Source organism: Leopardus geoffroyi, chromosome B3 (genome assembly GCF_018350155.1).
Source record: "Leopardus geoffroyi isolate Oge1 chromosome B3, O.geoffroyi_Oge1_pat1.0, whole genome shotgun sequence".
In the NCBI taxonomy this organism is placed as follows: Eukaryota; Metazoa; Chordata; class Mammalia; order Carnivora; family Felidae; genus Leopardus; species Leopardus geoffroyi.
This window is the reverse complement of record NC_059337.1, coordinates 31,025,443-31,041,433: the sequence shown is the minus strand read 5'-3', so window position 1 is coordinate 31,041,433 and position 15,991 is coordinate 31,025,443. Positions and strand designations below refer to the sequence as shown.

The following is a 15,991-nucleotide window of genomic DNA, read 5'->3' as shown; positions in this document are numbered from 1 at the left end:
CACTGATTTTGAGGGGGGGGGGTGGTGGTCCATGAACATTCCCAATAGAGAATATATAGCATCTAGAACAAAATGCTCCATGGGCTTCTTCACTGAAGTCTGAGAAACTACCTTTCATCTCTTCCCTCAAAGATACAACAACTTATTTCAGGGCCCAAAAAGCCAAGGTCCCTTTAAACTGTCATATCAAAAACCAGTCTGGAGAAATACCTATATTTCCACAAAATTATAAATAAAAAGCAGAAGCCATTATATCTGTTTCTTCAGAGCAAAGAACTACACACTCAGGCCTGTTCCATTTTAATGACTTTATGGCATTCGCATATACTGTTGATGGGACAGTAAATAGTTACATCTTCTAGAAGGCCTCTGGCATTACATATCCTTAAAAATGTGCATATCCTCTGATCAAGTAACTCTATCCTAAGGTAATAACCAGAAACACAAAGATTTATGAACAAAAATGTTTACTGCACCTTTATTTTTGATAGTTAAAAATAGCATTTAAAACTGGAAAGAATATATATGTCTGAAAATGGGTAGGGGCTAATAAAAATGGTATTATAATAAGATTATTACATGACCTTTAAAATGAAGATTTCAAAGATTTTTTCACAACTTTGGAAAATGCCCACAATATAATCCTAATTAAACTAAACAGAATCAGCTACAACCTTAATTTTGTTTAAAAAATTACACATATATTTCACAAAGAAAAAAGATTATAAAGAATTATATCAAAAGCTCAATAGAGTTTCTCTCTGATAAGTGAGATTATGAGTTGTTATTTTCTATAATACTTAGCATTACTTTTATTTTTTACAACCTTATTTAAAATGTTTATATCCTCTTTTTTTTTTAAAGTAATCTCTAGGGGCACCTGGATGGCTCAGCTGGTTTGGTGTCTGACTCTTGATTTCCCCTCAGGTCATGACTATGGGTTTGAGCCCTGCATCAGGCTCTGCAGTGACAATTCGGAGCCTGCTTGTGATTCTCTCTCTCTGCCCCCACCACTCGTGCTCTCTCTCTCCCTCAAAATAAATGAATAAACTTAAAAGAAAAGTAATCTCCATGTGCAATGTGGGGCTCGAACTCATGACCCAGGGATCAAGAGTTGCATGCTTTACCGACTGAGTCAAGCAGGTGCCCCTAAAATGTTTACATCCTTGGATCCAGTAGGCCTACTCCTAGAAATCCACAAACTATTTTATGTGCAAGATATGAATATAAAAAAGTGTTTGCTGAGAAAACTGTTTATTATAACAAACGAGAAAAAATATCCAACAACATAGAAATAGTTAAGTAAATTATTGTAAATACAGGATAGACTATCATTCAGCAATTACAAGCGTTCATAAAATAAAGTTGTTGGAGCTCACTGTATCTTGAAATTGTATGAACATAATTAAGACCATATTGAAAAACATCTAGAAGAAAGTGTCCTACACCAAAATGTCAACAGTGTTTATTTCTGCATAGTATCAAAGGCAGTATTTCTTCTTAATGTATATTAGTCTGAGTTGTCCAAATTTGTCTACAATGAAAATTTTTTCTGATTATAATAGTATTTTAACTATAAAAGGTAAATGTGAAAAAAATTAGCCACCCTATAAATAATAATCAGCATAAAAGTATAACGGTAAAAACATGTGATTTATAGTAACACTTATGCACACACACACACACTACCTCTCTCCCTATCTTTTTCTCCCTGAAAGTCATTGGTCTTACAAACAAGATGATTTATCCTTGGTGTGTGCTGTATGTTTTTATATGTATGTATATGTATCTTTTAGCCTAGGAATAAACTACGTAAGACACATGTAAGATAAATAGAATAATTTTAAAACGTTATTGAAAGACATAACAAAAGACTTAAAAAAAAGTAGAGCATTCTTGGACGGGAGATAATAATATTATAAAGATGTCAATTCCCCCTGAAGTAATTTGTTAATTCATTATATCCCAATAAAATCTGAGAATGTTTCATTTCCCTCAAATGTGACTGAATGACTCTAAAATTCATCTAACCAAAAGGTGATGATTTTTTTAAAAAATTTCTCATCAGGTTTAAAATTTGGAAAAAGTGGCTACCCTCTGGGAAATGGCACTGGGTGTATGATGAAGGGTGTTAGAGACTTTTCCCTGAATTGCTTTTTAATTGCTTTTATAATAAAGGGCTAGGAGTGCCTGGCTGGCTCAGTCAGTAAAGCATGCGACTTTTTTTTTTTTTTTTTAAGTTTATTTATTTATTCTGAAAGAGACAGCACCTGTGCACAAGCAACGGGGCGGGGGGGGGGGGGGGTGGGGGGTGGGGAGGGGGAGACGAAGAGAGAATCCCAAGCAGGCTCCACGCTGTCAGCAGTATGGAACTTCATGTGGGGTTCAAACCCATGACCTGAGCCCAAATCAAGAGTCGGTTGACAGAGCCACCTAGGCGGCCCGTTTTTGTTTTTTTTTTTTAAGATTTTATTTCTGGGGCACCTGGGTGGCTCAGTCAGTTGCATGTTGGACTTTGGCTCAGGTCATAATCTCGAGATTCATGAGATCGAGACCTGCATTAGGCTCTGGGCTGGCGGCATACAGTCTGCTTGGGATTTTCTCTCTCTCCCTCTCTCTGCCCCTCCTCCACTCATGCACATGCTGTCTCTCAAAGATAAATAAACTTAAAAAAAAAAAGAAAGATTTTATTTTTTTTAAAGTAATCTCTACATCCAACATGGGACACAAACTCACAACCCCAAGACCAAGAACTGCACACCCCACCAACTAAGCCATCCATGCGCCCCCAAGCATGTGACTCTTGATCTCAGGGTTGTAGTATGTCCCAGTCCCGTGCTGGGTGTAGAGTTTACTTAAAATAAATAAATAAATAAATAAAATACAAACACAATACAATAAAATACAAGAAAATAAAGAAGAATTAGTTATAAAATAAAGTTTGCTTTCAATATGCATGTTATATATCCATAAATTTAAATAAAGAATACAAAAGTCATGTAAAAAGAATAAAAATGCAAAAAACAGTCAAAACAACTTTTAGAAATAAAAGATTGTGACAGGAATCTTGTCTTATGAGATATTAAACTTTATTATTACAAGATTAAAATAAATAAAACAGTGCATATGTTAGTCTAGATGACTAGATCAAGGGAATAGAGTATCCAGAAATGGGACAGTGAGTACCATATAGTGTAATTTAAAGGTACTATCTCAAATGAGTAGAAAAAATATATATTAGTAAATGCTGTCCAGACAGCTATTTGAAAGCAAATTATTTTATCTATAATATTATGTATCATATATGACATATATACATTTTTTTTGTTGTTCTGTTTTGTTTTTTAAGTTTATTTATTCTGAGACAGAGAGAGCCTGTGAGTTGGGTAGGGACAGAGAGAGAGAGAAAGAGCCTGCTGAGGCTTGCTTTGTCAGTGCAGAGCCTGATGTGGGGCCCAAACCCATGAATGGTGAGATCATGACCTGAGCTGAAATCAAGAATTGGATGCTTAACTGACTGTGCCACCCAGGCCCCCCATGATGTATATTATTAAATAAAGTATATATAATATAGTAAAAAAAATTACAATGAAAAATAAAATATAGGTGACAAAAGACACCATAAAAATGATTAAATTATAAACTACAAAAAATGCTGCTAACACATATTTAGTAACATTCTTAATAACAAGTCTTACAGATTAGTAAGAGATAAATACTTTTATAAAAAACTGGGTAAAATATACGAGAATAAAAAAATTTTAAATACCCCTTGGCAATGAACGTGAAAATATGCTAACGCTCATCATTAATAAGAAAAACACCACATAAAAACGTGAATATGATTAAAATCCAAATAATAAGTTAATGTTGGTAAGACTGGTAAAAAAGCCTGTTGATAGGAGTATAAATTTGAACTATGTTTTTAGAAGGTTATTTGGCAATATTTATCAAAATTTAAATGTGTGGTGCGCCTGGGTGGCTCAGTCGATTAAGCCTCAGACTCTTGATCCGGGATCAGGTCATGATCTCATGGTTTGTGAATTCAACCCCCATATTGGGTTCTGCGCTAATGGTGTGAAACCTGCTTGGGATTCTCTCTCTGCCTCCACTCCTCCCCCACTTTCTCCCTCTCTCTCTCTTCTCTCTCTCTCTCTCTCAAAATAAGCTTAAAGAAAATTTAAATGTGTGAACTCATTTGCTTACAGCAATGAGAATTTGCTTACAGCAATTTATCATGAGCAAATGATTGGTCAAATATACAAAAATGTATGTAAAACAATGTTCACTGAAGCCTTTGTAACACCAAAAAAAACAGCATGTCATTTTTTCTGCTTGATATATCCATAAAAAGAATACTCTTCTGCCATTTAAAAAAATGAGGAAGAGGAGCCTTGGCTGGGTTATTTGGTTGGGGTCCAACTTTGGCTCAGGTCATGATCTCACTGTTTGTTAGTTCAAGCCCAGCGTCGGGCTCTGTGCTGACAGCTCAGACCCTGGAGCCTGCTTTGGATTCTGTGTCTCCCTCCCTCCCTGCCCCTACCCTGTTTAGGCTCTATCTCTCTCTCAAAAATAAATTAAAAAAAAATTTTTTTAATAAGAAAAAAAAAAAAAAAAAAAAACCCTGAGGGAAGGGGCACCTGGCTGGCTCAGTCTGTAGAGCATGAAACCCTTGATCCTCAGGGTTGTAAGTTCAAGCTCCACGTTAGGTGTAAAAAAAAAAAAAAAAAAAAAAGCCAGGTGGGGGAAAAATGAGGAACAGCTGCATGTACTGACACAGAGCAACCCATGACATGAAAAGATGACGAAGACACGATTGTTAACTAAAAAAATGGCAAGTTAGGGGCGCCTGGGTGGCTCAGTAGGTTAAGCGTCCAACTTCGGCTCAGGTCATGATCTCACGCTCCCTGAGTTCAAGCCCCGCATCAGGCTCTGTGCTGACAGCTCAGAGCCTGGAGCCTGCTTTGGATTCTGTGTCTCCCTCTCTCTATGCCCCTCCTCTGCTCAGGCTCTATTGTCTCTCTCTGTCTCAAAAGTAAATAAAAACAGGGGCGCCTGGGTGGCGCAGTCGGTTAAGCGTCCGACTTCAGCCAGGTCACGATCTCGCGGTCCGTGAGTTCGAGCCCCGCGTCGGGCTCTGGGCTGATGGCTCAGAACCTGGAGCCTGTTTCCGATTCTGTGTCTCCCTCTCTCTCTGCCCCTCCCCCGTTCATGCTCTGTCTCTCTCTGTCCCAAAAATAAATAAATGTTGAAAAAAAAAATTTTTTTTAAAAAGTAAATAAAAACATTAAAAAAATTTTTTAAAATGCCAAGTTATAACCACTGAATATAGAACTCCATATTTATAAAGAAAAAAATCATGTATCATTCTCATCAATACAAAGAACTGAATCACAGCTACACGGCATAATAGGGATTTTAGTAATATGATGATGAGTGACAAACGCCAAGTTCCAGAAAACAACATGCAGCATAACATCTTCTTTATGTACTCGCTGTTATAAAGCTATAATAGTAAATAAGCACTTCTAAAAATCCAGTTTGCAGTACTCCCAAGGGAGGTCCTAGAACAAAGACTGCCGAGACTCTTAGATCAGTGTTTTTCACACTGTAGGTTCTCACTCAGTGGGTCCTTAAATTAATTTAGTGGCTCATGACTAACATTTTAAAATACGAAATAGAGGGGTGCCTGGGTGGCACAGTCGGTTGAGCTTCCGACTTCAGTTCAGGTCATGATTTCACGGTTTGTGAGTTCAAGCCCCACATCAGGCTCTCTGCTGTCAGCACAGAGCCTGCTCTGGATCCTATCTCCCTCTCTGTCTCTCTGCCCCTCCCCTGCTGGGTGCTCTCTCTCTCTTTCAGAATAAATAAACTTTAAAAAGAAATAAGTAAATCAATAAGAAATAGAATAATAAAGTGACTGTACATACTAAGGGTAAAGCTTGTTTTGTGAAACTTTTTTGTTTTGTTTTACAAATATATACACACAGATCCACACACCCTAATCCTAGGATTCTGAATCTAAACAGCTCTGAAAGTCTGAAGCTTCTTTTGTAAGTTTGGTCCAAGAATTCATGGAGCAGCAAAATCTCACCTGAAATGCCATAGGCTGTTTATAGCCTTTATTTGTCTCCACTCATTCATTATGAATAACACATTTCATTGCAAAAATATTTTTTTTTAATGTTTATTAATTTTTGAGAGAGAGAGAGAAGAGACAGAGCACAAGCAGGGAGGGGCAGAGAGAGGAGACACAGAATCCAAGCAGGCTCCAGGCTCTGAGCTGTCAGCACAGAGCCCAATGTGGGTCTTGAACTCACGAGCTAAGAGATCATGACCTGAGCCAAAGTTGGACGCCCAACTGACTGAGCCACCCAGGTGCCCCTTCATTGCAAAAATATTAATGTTTGATTATAAAGTGGCATATATATCATATTATCTTTTAAAGTTCAAAACATTAAAAAAAATAGCAAATAAACTTCAAAATGTTACAAAATGCTTCTGGACTTAAGAGTTTGAGATAAGAGGGCACCTGGGTGGCTCAGTCAGTTAAACATCCGACTTCAGCTCAGGTCATGATCTCACCGCTGATGAGTTTGAGCCCCACACTGGGCTCTGTGCTGACAGCTCAGAGCCTGGAGTCTGCTTCTGACTCTGTGTCTCCCTCTCTCTCTGCCCCTCCCCCGCTTGCATTCTGTCTCTCTGTCTCTCAAATATAAATGAACATTAAAAAAAAAATTTTTTTTTAAGTTTGGGATAAGAAAGTAAGGACTTATCTATATATATAACTCCACACATATGTGTATAGGTCAGTGTACATACACTTTTGTATATGAAGTCAACATGTAAAACATATATCTGACTAGACTGAGACAAAAAAGTCTGAAAGTCACTAGCGAGGTGACACTTTTCAGACACTGAGCATACCTAGGCCTTCATGAATTCTTATTCTACACAACTCCAGGGGAGGGACAACCCACCTTCATGACTCAGAATGTTCCTGTGCATTTCTTATTTTAATTCCTCCCACTTCACTTTTAAGACCATTTAGTATTCTGAGGAAGCAAATATTAGTCATCATTTACAGGTGACCTTTACACTGAACATAATGTCTGCAGTTTACATCATTCCTCAGTCTCCCAAAGATTATGGAAAGAAGTATCCTAACCATTGAAGGAGAGTTGAGGGGGCCCTTTCACAGCCTTACCTTTAGCAGGTTTAGGACTTTCTTGCCAAGATCCAGCTCAAAGTTGGTATAATTAGAACCACACATGTCATAGATGAATACCAGTCCATTCCTCTGAGTTTCAAAACTGTAAACCAACCATTGAACAAAAACATTTGTAAGTAATAAGATGGATGAGGCGGGTTGAGAGCCTAGGGCAAAATCAGAGTATGGGACAGATGCGGGACCAAAATAACTACCTCCCGGAACACTGGTTTTACAAAAAGATGATTTATCTTTGGTTTTTGCTATGCTTCTTGTGATATTGCAATTTATAATAAAAAATACATATTTGTTCTTCAGCGTGGTTGCTGGCACAGAGCTCCTAATTCCTAAATGAAGAGGGAGTTAAAGGTGTCTTTTGTGATGTTAATAAGAGAACTTCTGGAATGCCCCAAGCCATCACTTAAGGATGAGGGTGGTTGCCAGGGGAACTAAGTGATTAGAGGGTTGGTACTTTCATCCCATACCTCCCCCTTCCCCCCTTTCCCCTCAGGGAAAGGGACTGGAGATTGAGTTCAATCTCAAATAGCCAATGGATGATTTAATCAGTCATGCCACGTGATAAACCCTCCATGAAAACCCAAAAGGATAGGGTTTGGAGAGCTTCCTGATGGAGGTGCTGAAAGAGTGGCCCTCTCAAAGAGGGCATGGAAGCCCTGCACCCCTTTCACTAAAGCTTTCCCTATGCGTCCCTTCCGTCTAGCTGTTCTGGACTATATCCTTTTATAATAAATTGGTAACCTAGTAAGTAAAATGTTTCTCTGAGTTCTGTGAGACACTCTAGTAAATTCACTGAAACCTTCAATCTATATAGTGTGTTGATAAGAAGCACAGGTGACAACCTGAATTTGCCACTCCCATCTGTGAATGGGGGTGGGGGTGGGGAGTAGGGGAGATAAATCTTGTAGGATTGAAAACCTTTAACCTCTGGAATCTGATCTAACAGGTAGACGGTGTCAGAACTGAGTTGATTGTAAAACACTAAGCTGGTATCTGAGAACTGCTTGGAGGTGTGGCAGAAAACCTCCACATGCTGGAATTGGAATTATGCTTATTGATGCATGTTAATCAAGTACCAAACTCCTATGCTGAAAATGTTCCAGAGCATCTAGGTTATCAAAATTTGAACTGTTTCCTCCCAGGTTTCTGAATCTGCCTATCCAAATTTTGTAACATTCCATCTTCAACTCAAAAGCTTCCTCTTCCATAAAACCTCCCTGATAACTGTGATCGAAATGTACTGCCATCCTTTACCCCCCTGTAGCCCCATAAATCTTCCTGTGGGATTATTTTATGGCTCTTAAAGCATTTCAACTTTGTCTAGCCATCTGATTCTCTCCTAGGGGGCATAAACATGTTTTGTTCACCTCATCACTCCCAGTAGTCTCTAGCATAGTTCTTGCAAATAGGTATATAATAAATGGTCACTGAATTCTAATGCAGTGGACTGAAAGCCCACTGCTAAGAAAATACTCAGACCTGTGGGAAAATGTAAAACAAAGCTCTAAGCCCAGTGATGGGGAATCTCTTAGGACTTGGCAGAAGAGAACAAACCCACACATGGTCTTGGGAAAGCATCTTGAAAAGTAAGAGGTGGTGAGCTTATTACCAGATTGAGGTTAAGAACATGTGAAGATATGAAAAGTATTCTTCAGTTCAATCTCCTCACTGCCTAAAGACTTCTCAAAGTTGCACTCTTCAACCAAGCCAAATCTTACCTGCTTCTGATCTGCACACCCAAAAGGTCATTAGAAATAAATTATATGTTTGAGATACTCACAGATGATAGCAACAGTTTTCCTATCTATTTAAAATTGAGAAGATTTTTCGGCACAAAACAATCCTAAAATCAGAGATCCCAGTATTATTTTGTATCCTGATTTTTTTGCATGGTGGAAGTACCCACCCACGAAGCATTTCAAGTATCTCTAACTCTGAGGCAGACCCAAGTTTTTCCAGCAGTTTCTGAGTTTCAAATGGTCCTAATGGGTCACAACACCAAATCTTAACTCCTTTTTTTCCCCCGCGACGAGAGACTATAATTCACCAAGATCAAAGATGCTGTTACATAACTGACACCATTACTAAATAGATTATCCAGGTGTAGACACTTCCCATTTTTCAACTAGCTCATCAAGGGCCAAATCCAAAGAACTATAGGTTTTCCCCTTCTAGTGCCAGCCTGCGGCAGAAGACTGAAACAAAGAGAAGTCAGTGCCGGGGAAACAGAATTTAATAAAAAGAAGGTACAGTGCAGAATGATGCAGGGGTCTATATTCCCAAAAACTGCCAATCCTGTAAAGGCACATGAAATAAATATAAATATGGTAGGACTTTTGTTTTTCTGGGTACAGAATATGAGGTTTACCATAATAGCTAATTCCGTACTAAGAACGATTGTTTTTATTCTACTAAATAAAAATTCCTGATCTGGATGCTACCCGCGAACACCAAGATGTTTAAAACATAGTCCCTGACATTTGTTTCAAAATAACTGAGGGTTCAGGGTGGGTGAGAGGCTATCAATGAAATAAGATTGGTTATAGATCATTCTGAAGATAGATGATGGGTATCTGGAAGCTTATGATACCATTTGCACTCCACTCAAAGATCTGAGGATTTTCTATTATGTAATGTGAAAAAGAAGATTCCCTGCCCTCATGGAACTTACAATCTAGTGGTAAACATAGAAAACAACAGTATAAGATAAATGACATCATAAGGCTATGTAAAATGCAATACAAAATAATTGGTATTAATAACTGCTGTTAAAGTCAGGGTAAAAAGAATTTTATTTATGACAGGTTAGTGTGGTAAGGGAATCAGTCATAGAAGTTGAGCCTTAAAGAAATGGCAAGATTTAGTGAAGAGGAGGGGTTTCCTCCTCTTGCATCCTGGTGAAAGTTAACATAGGAAAACAAGAATTTCTACTCACTAGTGAGAATATTTTGCTTGGAGAAAAGGGTTCACATTTATTTATCTTATCTGCACCTTCTGAATAATGAAGAGTCACTAGGGTTTTTAAGAAAAGGGTGAACATCATGAAAACAGTTTTTTTTTTTTTTTTCAATGAAGTTCTTTTTTTTAATTTTTTTTTTTTAGTGTTTGTTTATTTTTGACAGAGAGACAGAGTGTGAGCAGGGGAGGGGCAGAGAGAGAGGGAGACAGAATCCGAAGCAGGCTCCAGGCTCTGAGCTGTCAGCATAGAGCCTGATGTGGGCCTCAAACCCAGGAACCATGAGATCATGACGTGAGCTGAAGTTGGACACTCAACTGACTGAGCTACCTGGGGGCCCCTCATGAGAACAGTTTTAAGTATGTTTACACCCTTGTGGTTCTCCTGAGGGATCCAATCAATACTCACATTGGATAGAGCAAGCTTTGGCCACTGCCATGCCTATAGGAGAGCTCTGACTCTAAGCTGCCCAAGAAGGAAGGCCAGTGAATTTTCTGGTAAAGGCACCTTTCATTCATTCTCCTGAGCTAAAGGATTTCAAAGGAACCTATATATTCTGGAAATTATGCCTGAAGACCAATCACAGGAAAGACGAACTGAGAAATTCCACACTTCTGATTGGGCAGTACAGGGCCTCTAAGACTACTGGTCCTCTCTCCTTACCTTAGTAACTTCTCTTTTTCAAACTAATGCTGTGTGTGGTTTGGATATATCTCCCACTGAGCATCAAAAGCAGAAGCTAAATACTATGAAAGTAACATTAGGAAGGCAGCAACGAGTGAATTGGACAGCCCCACTTCAGATAATCACTTGGTTATCTGCACCCTCTCTGAGTCCACCGTATGACCGAAGTCGTACACAGCTGTCTTTCACTATCTCAGGTTTCAGCCCTCGATATATCTCTTTTAATGGCAGAGAGCTAGCCAATGACATCCAGTGCAATAACAAACTGCAAAAAAGGAAGTATGGCAAAAGGACAACATAGTAGGGTACAAATAACTCCAGTCAAGAGCAAAGAAACCAAGATGTTAGACCTAGCTGGACTGGAATGTGATGACTAAAGGAGTCACATAACTTCTTGGGGCTTCGGTTTCATTGTCTGTAAAATAGTCGTAATACCATTTACCTTGAAGAAGGAAGGAGAAATGACCTGAGCTGATTCTTTTTGCTCATGCATCTGTTTAAAAAGATGATTTTGCTTAACTTTATACTTTTGGACTGTTCTCTCCTGAATGCTGATTCTCAAAATCCTCTAAGCTAATGACATTTTTCCTATTTTACAAAGAAACTGAGACCCTAGACTGTTTTGAAAATCAATATTCAGGGGCAAATGAGCAAAAAGAACCAGCACAAGTCACTTCCCCTTCACTCTCAATAGGTAATTCTCAATATGCTGAGGATAACTAGTCAATTGGCTTTCTCAGTTTCTGTTATCCTGAAAGAGAGCCAAGCATATAAACATACAGAATACCCACCATCTTGATAGTGACTGGAAACAAGCCAAGCCCTTAAGGACATGGAATGTTTTCTATTCATAGCACTTCCCAAGGCATATCCTAGGAACATGGTGAAGGTACTGCTAAGTAAATCAAGTTAGTCAAGGACTGTCATTTCTCCATCTGGATACAGACCAAATAAAAGATAATCTTCATGCTCACCTATCTACAGCTCTGTCGAGCAAGTAAAACAGAGCCTGAAGTACCACATGTTGGACTGACTTGTGGGGATGATGCAATCTGGCAGTGAAGAGGGCAATGGAAGCTCCTGTTGGGTCCCGAACATTCTAGAGAAAAAACAAACAAAAAAACCCCAAGAAATATTTTGAAACCAAATACAGTATCACAACAATCACTAAGGCTTCTCCTAGACAAAAGTTTCATATGAAGAGAACAGATGCTAGCAATACTTCTCTGACTTGCATTAGTTGCTCCAGGAAGTGAAGAAAGTTTATTTCATCCCACACCTGATGCTCAGCACCCCTTGGATCATTACTTGTTTGGTAGCAAAAAAAACTACGTTCCCTTAACTCATCAACTGCAGAGAGATTAAAGGATGGTCTACACTGGCTGCCTAGCTAATTTCCCAGATAGAATGGCAAAAGAAACACGCAGCAGGGGAAATCCACAGAATACAACCATGGTTTCCATGCTCTGCCTTAAAAGTACCATTGTATACTTATCTGAAAGGCTGTGCTCTCTAGGGGGAGGCAGCTTGATTCCAATAAGGATGGGCCTCTGAAATACTGGATACCCATCCAAAGACCTTCACTAACCTTAATGGATCAAAGAAGAAACTTTGCTTAATCTATTGTACAACTGATTCTCCATCATTTCACTTGTTACTAGAATAACCTTGTGCAAACCACATAGCTGCTTCATGTTTGCTCCCAAATGTTGAGATTCTCTAGATTCAGGATAAGGTTATCTAGGTACAAAATCCAAAGAGGACAACAGCTACAAAAGGAAGTAATGACACACTACAAGACAGGTTCATAAAGACTCACTAAGATGGTGAATTTTCCACTAAGGATCTCAGAACGGAGAGGCTCCTCATGAGGTTTCAGCTTCACAATGCCCTCCTTCCTTCGTGTTTCCTAAAAATAAAGCACAGCAAGGTCAATTAGTATGGAAATACTGTATATCCAGGACGGCTTTATGTAACCATCAAATCTCAGAGATAAAGGACTTTAGAAGTCCATTAATTGGATCAGGAATTCCTTTGTAACATGCTTCAGGCCAACTGAGTGTTGTCTGAATTCTCAGCCAATCTACCTTATCAGCCTCATAGGTATTATATTTTGCTTTAAATCACTGAGAAGCCTAACGCTGAAGTCCAACTAATATGTATGGTTAGAGTGCAGGGTCAAAGTTCTTAAACATATATCAGTAGTGATATTAGAGCAGGATATTAACATATGGACTCAAACACTGGCTGGAGGCAGACATCCTCACATATCCTCTAGGCTTAGGGTTCTCCCATCTTAAAATGGAGCCATCCCTCCCCACTGATACTTTCTCCAACAAGACCTACAATGACCTCATTTTTCTTATGTCCACAGCAAGATTCTTTAAACTCATGCTCAGTTCCCTCACACTCAATCTATTGCATTCTCATTTCCCCCCAATCTAATTACCCCACTGAGAGCTCTGCTCCAGTGGTAGGACCTTCCTTCCTGTCAGTGAACCCAGTTAGCATTTTCAGTCCTCCTTTCACATGACAAGGTTGACCACTCACATTCCCTTTTCCCTGAGACATTCTGTATCAAAGACTACTCTCTCAGTTTTCCTACTTCTTCAACTACTGCTTCTAAGTCTCTTTTGTGGGTTTTTTTTTTTTTTTTTTTATTCATTTGCTCACTCAATTCACTCACTGACTCATTCATTTATTCTGCAAATATTTGTAGAGCAATTACTATGTACCAGGCACTGAGTTAAGTGCTAGGAACACATTGGTAAATGAAACAAACCAGGTCTTTGTTTATATTCTTGCCCAATTCATCCCTAAAACCAAATTCAAAGCCTTCAGAGGCAGGGCAGCACTAGAATTACAGAGAGTGCATGCCCTACCTAAAGCACTCACATTCAACTTTTAAGACAATACTGGACCAAACAAGGCAAAAAATCTGAAATGAAGTCCTGCCCTACACATCTTCTGATTCCTCATACTCTCCTGGGATGACCTTGCCCTTTCTCATGGCTCTGATATTCAGCTCTACTTTGGTCATCCCGAAATCTCTACTTCTGGTGCAGATTTCTTTTCTGAACCCTAGATTCACATTCCAACTTCTTAGAGAAAATGTCTACTTGGATATCCCAATGGCACTTCAAACTTAACATGGCCAAATTGAACTCATGACCTTGTCTCTCCACACACCTGCACTATCTCAGTGTCTCCTAAAATTAGTGAATGCTACCACCATCTACCCTGCCACCCTAATCAAAGACCTGGAACCCCTGACTCCTCTTTCCTTATACACCAGTTTAAGCAACCCTGTCCTACCAATTTTTATAAAATCTGCCCATTTTTCCTGTATCTCCCCTGACACTACACTTAATGACACCACACTCATCTCTCTCCCAGTAAGTACAATGACCATCTAACAGGTCTGTCTCCAGTATAGCCCTCCTGATCCATTCTCTAAAGCACAGTGAGAAAATCTTTCCAGGATGCAAATCTGATCAAGTTATTCTGCTGTTTTTACCTTCAATGAATTTCTCTGCCCTTAAGAAAAAACAAATACTCTACGATCTGGCCTTGTTTACTTCTTCTGTTTTTTCATTTTTTTTTAAATGTTTATTTATTTTTTAGAGAGAGAGAGAGAAAGAGAGAGAGCAAGCAGGAGAGGGACGGAGACAGACAGAGAGGAAGGCACAGAATCCAAAGCAGCCTCCAATCTTTGAGTTGTCAGCACAGAGCCTGATGTGGGGCTTAAACTCACAGACCGAGAGATCATGACCTGAGCCGAAGTCAGCCCCTTAACTGACTAAGCCACCCAGGTGCCCCATGGCCTTGTTTACTTCTGCTGCTCAATCTCTTGCCATGCCCCCACTCCCACTGAACATTTCTGCTCAGCTCAATTTCTCTTTTGTCACTAGGCATCTGAACTTGCTATTCTCTCTGCCATACTCCCCTACCTGTCAGATTCCTACTCATTCTTCAGATCTTAATTTATAAGTCACTTCCTTTAAGAAGGCTTCCTTGACCCTTCTAATGAAATGTGCTTCCATAGAAGGAAGTTGTGCCCTATCATAACTTTCTATAATTGTGTGTTTACTCTCTCTTTCTAAGTAGTAATCTCTGCCCCTGGAACACAGTATGTATACAATAAACATCTGTTGGATAAATGACTGAATACTGTATGAGAATGACCCACAAGACAGGTCTAGGTAAGTGTTTAGTCTTAAACTAATCCTAGCATGCCTTATCCTCCTGTTTTTTTTTTTTTTTAATTTTTAATTTAATTTTTTTTAGAGAGGGAGAGAGCACACAGGGGAAGGGCAGAGGGAAGGAGAGAGTATCCCAAGTAGGCTCCATGCCTAGTGTGGAGCCCAGTGCAACCCTGGGACCATGGCCTGAGCTGAGATCAGGAGTTGGATGCTCAACTGACTGAGCCACCCATGGGCCCTCTTCCTTTTTTAATTTAGAGAGGTTCTGTGTCTCCTCAGAGGATTTTCTAACTCCCAGGTAGGGTTCTTGGATATTGACCCACTTTTTTTTTAATGAGAGTAGGGAGAACACTCAGAGAACCACTGTGTGTAGTGTGTGGCAGAGAAAGCAGCAACACAGAGAGCCCAGCTGCCACAAGTCTGGCCCATCCCAAGCTACATACCCTGTAGGAGTGGAACAACTCTATGGCACGGAGCACATCAAACTTCCGGGCCATGAGGAACTTGACAGCCACATTCCAAGAGAGAGGGGAAACATTGTACTGAACTGTCCACTTGTTAATCTCTTCAAGAAACTGCTTGGTGGCCTGTTTGACAAAGGAAAGAAAAATTAGTTAGTAGAGAACATATTTATAGAAACAAAAAACAAAAAAGCATGAAAAAAATATCATCCTTCCCTCAAGCAAATCTGAACCCAAAATTTCCTACAGGGAGCAGGGAAAGACAAAAGATGGAAAACAGGTCTAAAAGCAGAAATGGTTAAAATTCATACTACTCAATGAGGCCAGAAGCGAGAGTCAGGTTCAGAGAGCAGGGCTTAGCATAGGGATGCATGAAGAAAAAGTGAGAGGGAGAGGGGAGACCAAGGCACCCAAATGGGATGCAAATTACTGGCCCCAAAGCAAAAAACAAAAACAAAAA

The 15,991-nt window shown here is 39.3% G+C and overlaps 1 protein-coding gene and 1 long non-coding RNA gene across 6 annotated transcripts in view; one reads left to right on the top strand and one right to left on the bottom strand.

Moving 5' to 3' along the window:
• Positions 1-15,991, bottom strand: part of PTPN9 (protein tyrosine phosphatase non-receptor type 9) — an 83,067-nt gene that overhangs the window by 29,038 nt on the left and 38,038 nt on the right. For all 5 annotated transcript variants that reach the window (XM_045449025.1, XM_045449026.1, XM_045449022.1 and 2 more), the window contains exons 2-5: positions 15,514-15,657; positions 12,688-12,777; positions 11,843-11,967; positions 7,208-7,313 (exon numbers count right to left, since the gene is read on the bottom strand). In XM_045449025.1, coding sequence (XP_045304981.1) covers positions 7,208-7,313; positions 11,843-11,967; positions 12,688-12,777; positions 15,514-15,657 — 465 coding nt within the window. The remainder of the gene's footprint in view (positions 1-7,207; positions 7,314-11,842; positions 11,968-12,687; positions 12,778-15,513; positions 15,658-15,991) is intronic.
• Positions 4,992-5,345, top strand: LOC123582687. The gene is made up of 2 exons (XR_006704516.1): positions 4,992-5,035; positions 5,276-5,345. It is a non-coding gene; the product is annotated as an uncharacterized LOC123582687 (long non-coding RNA).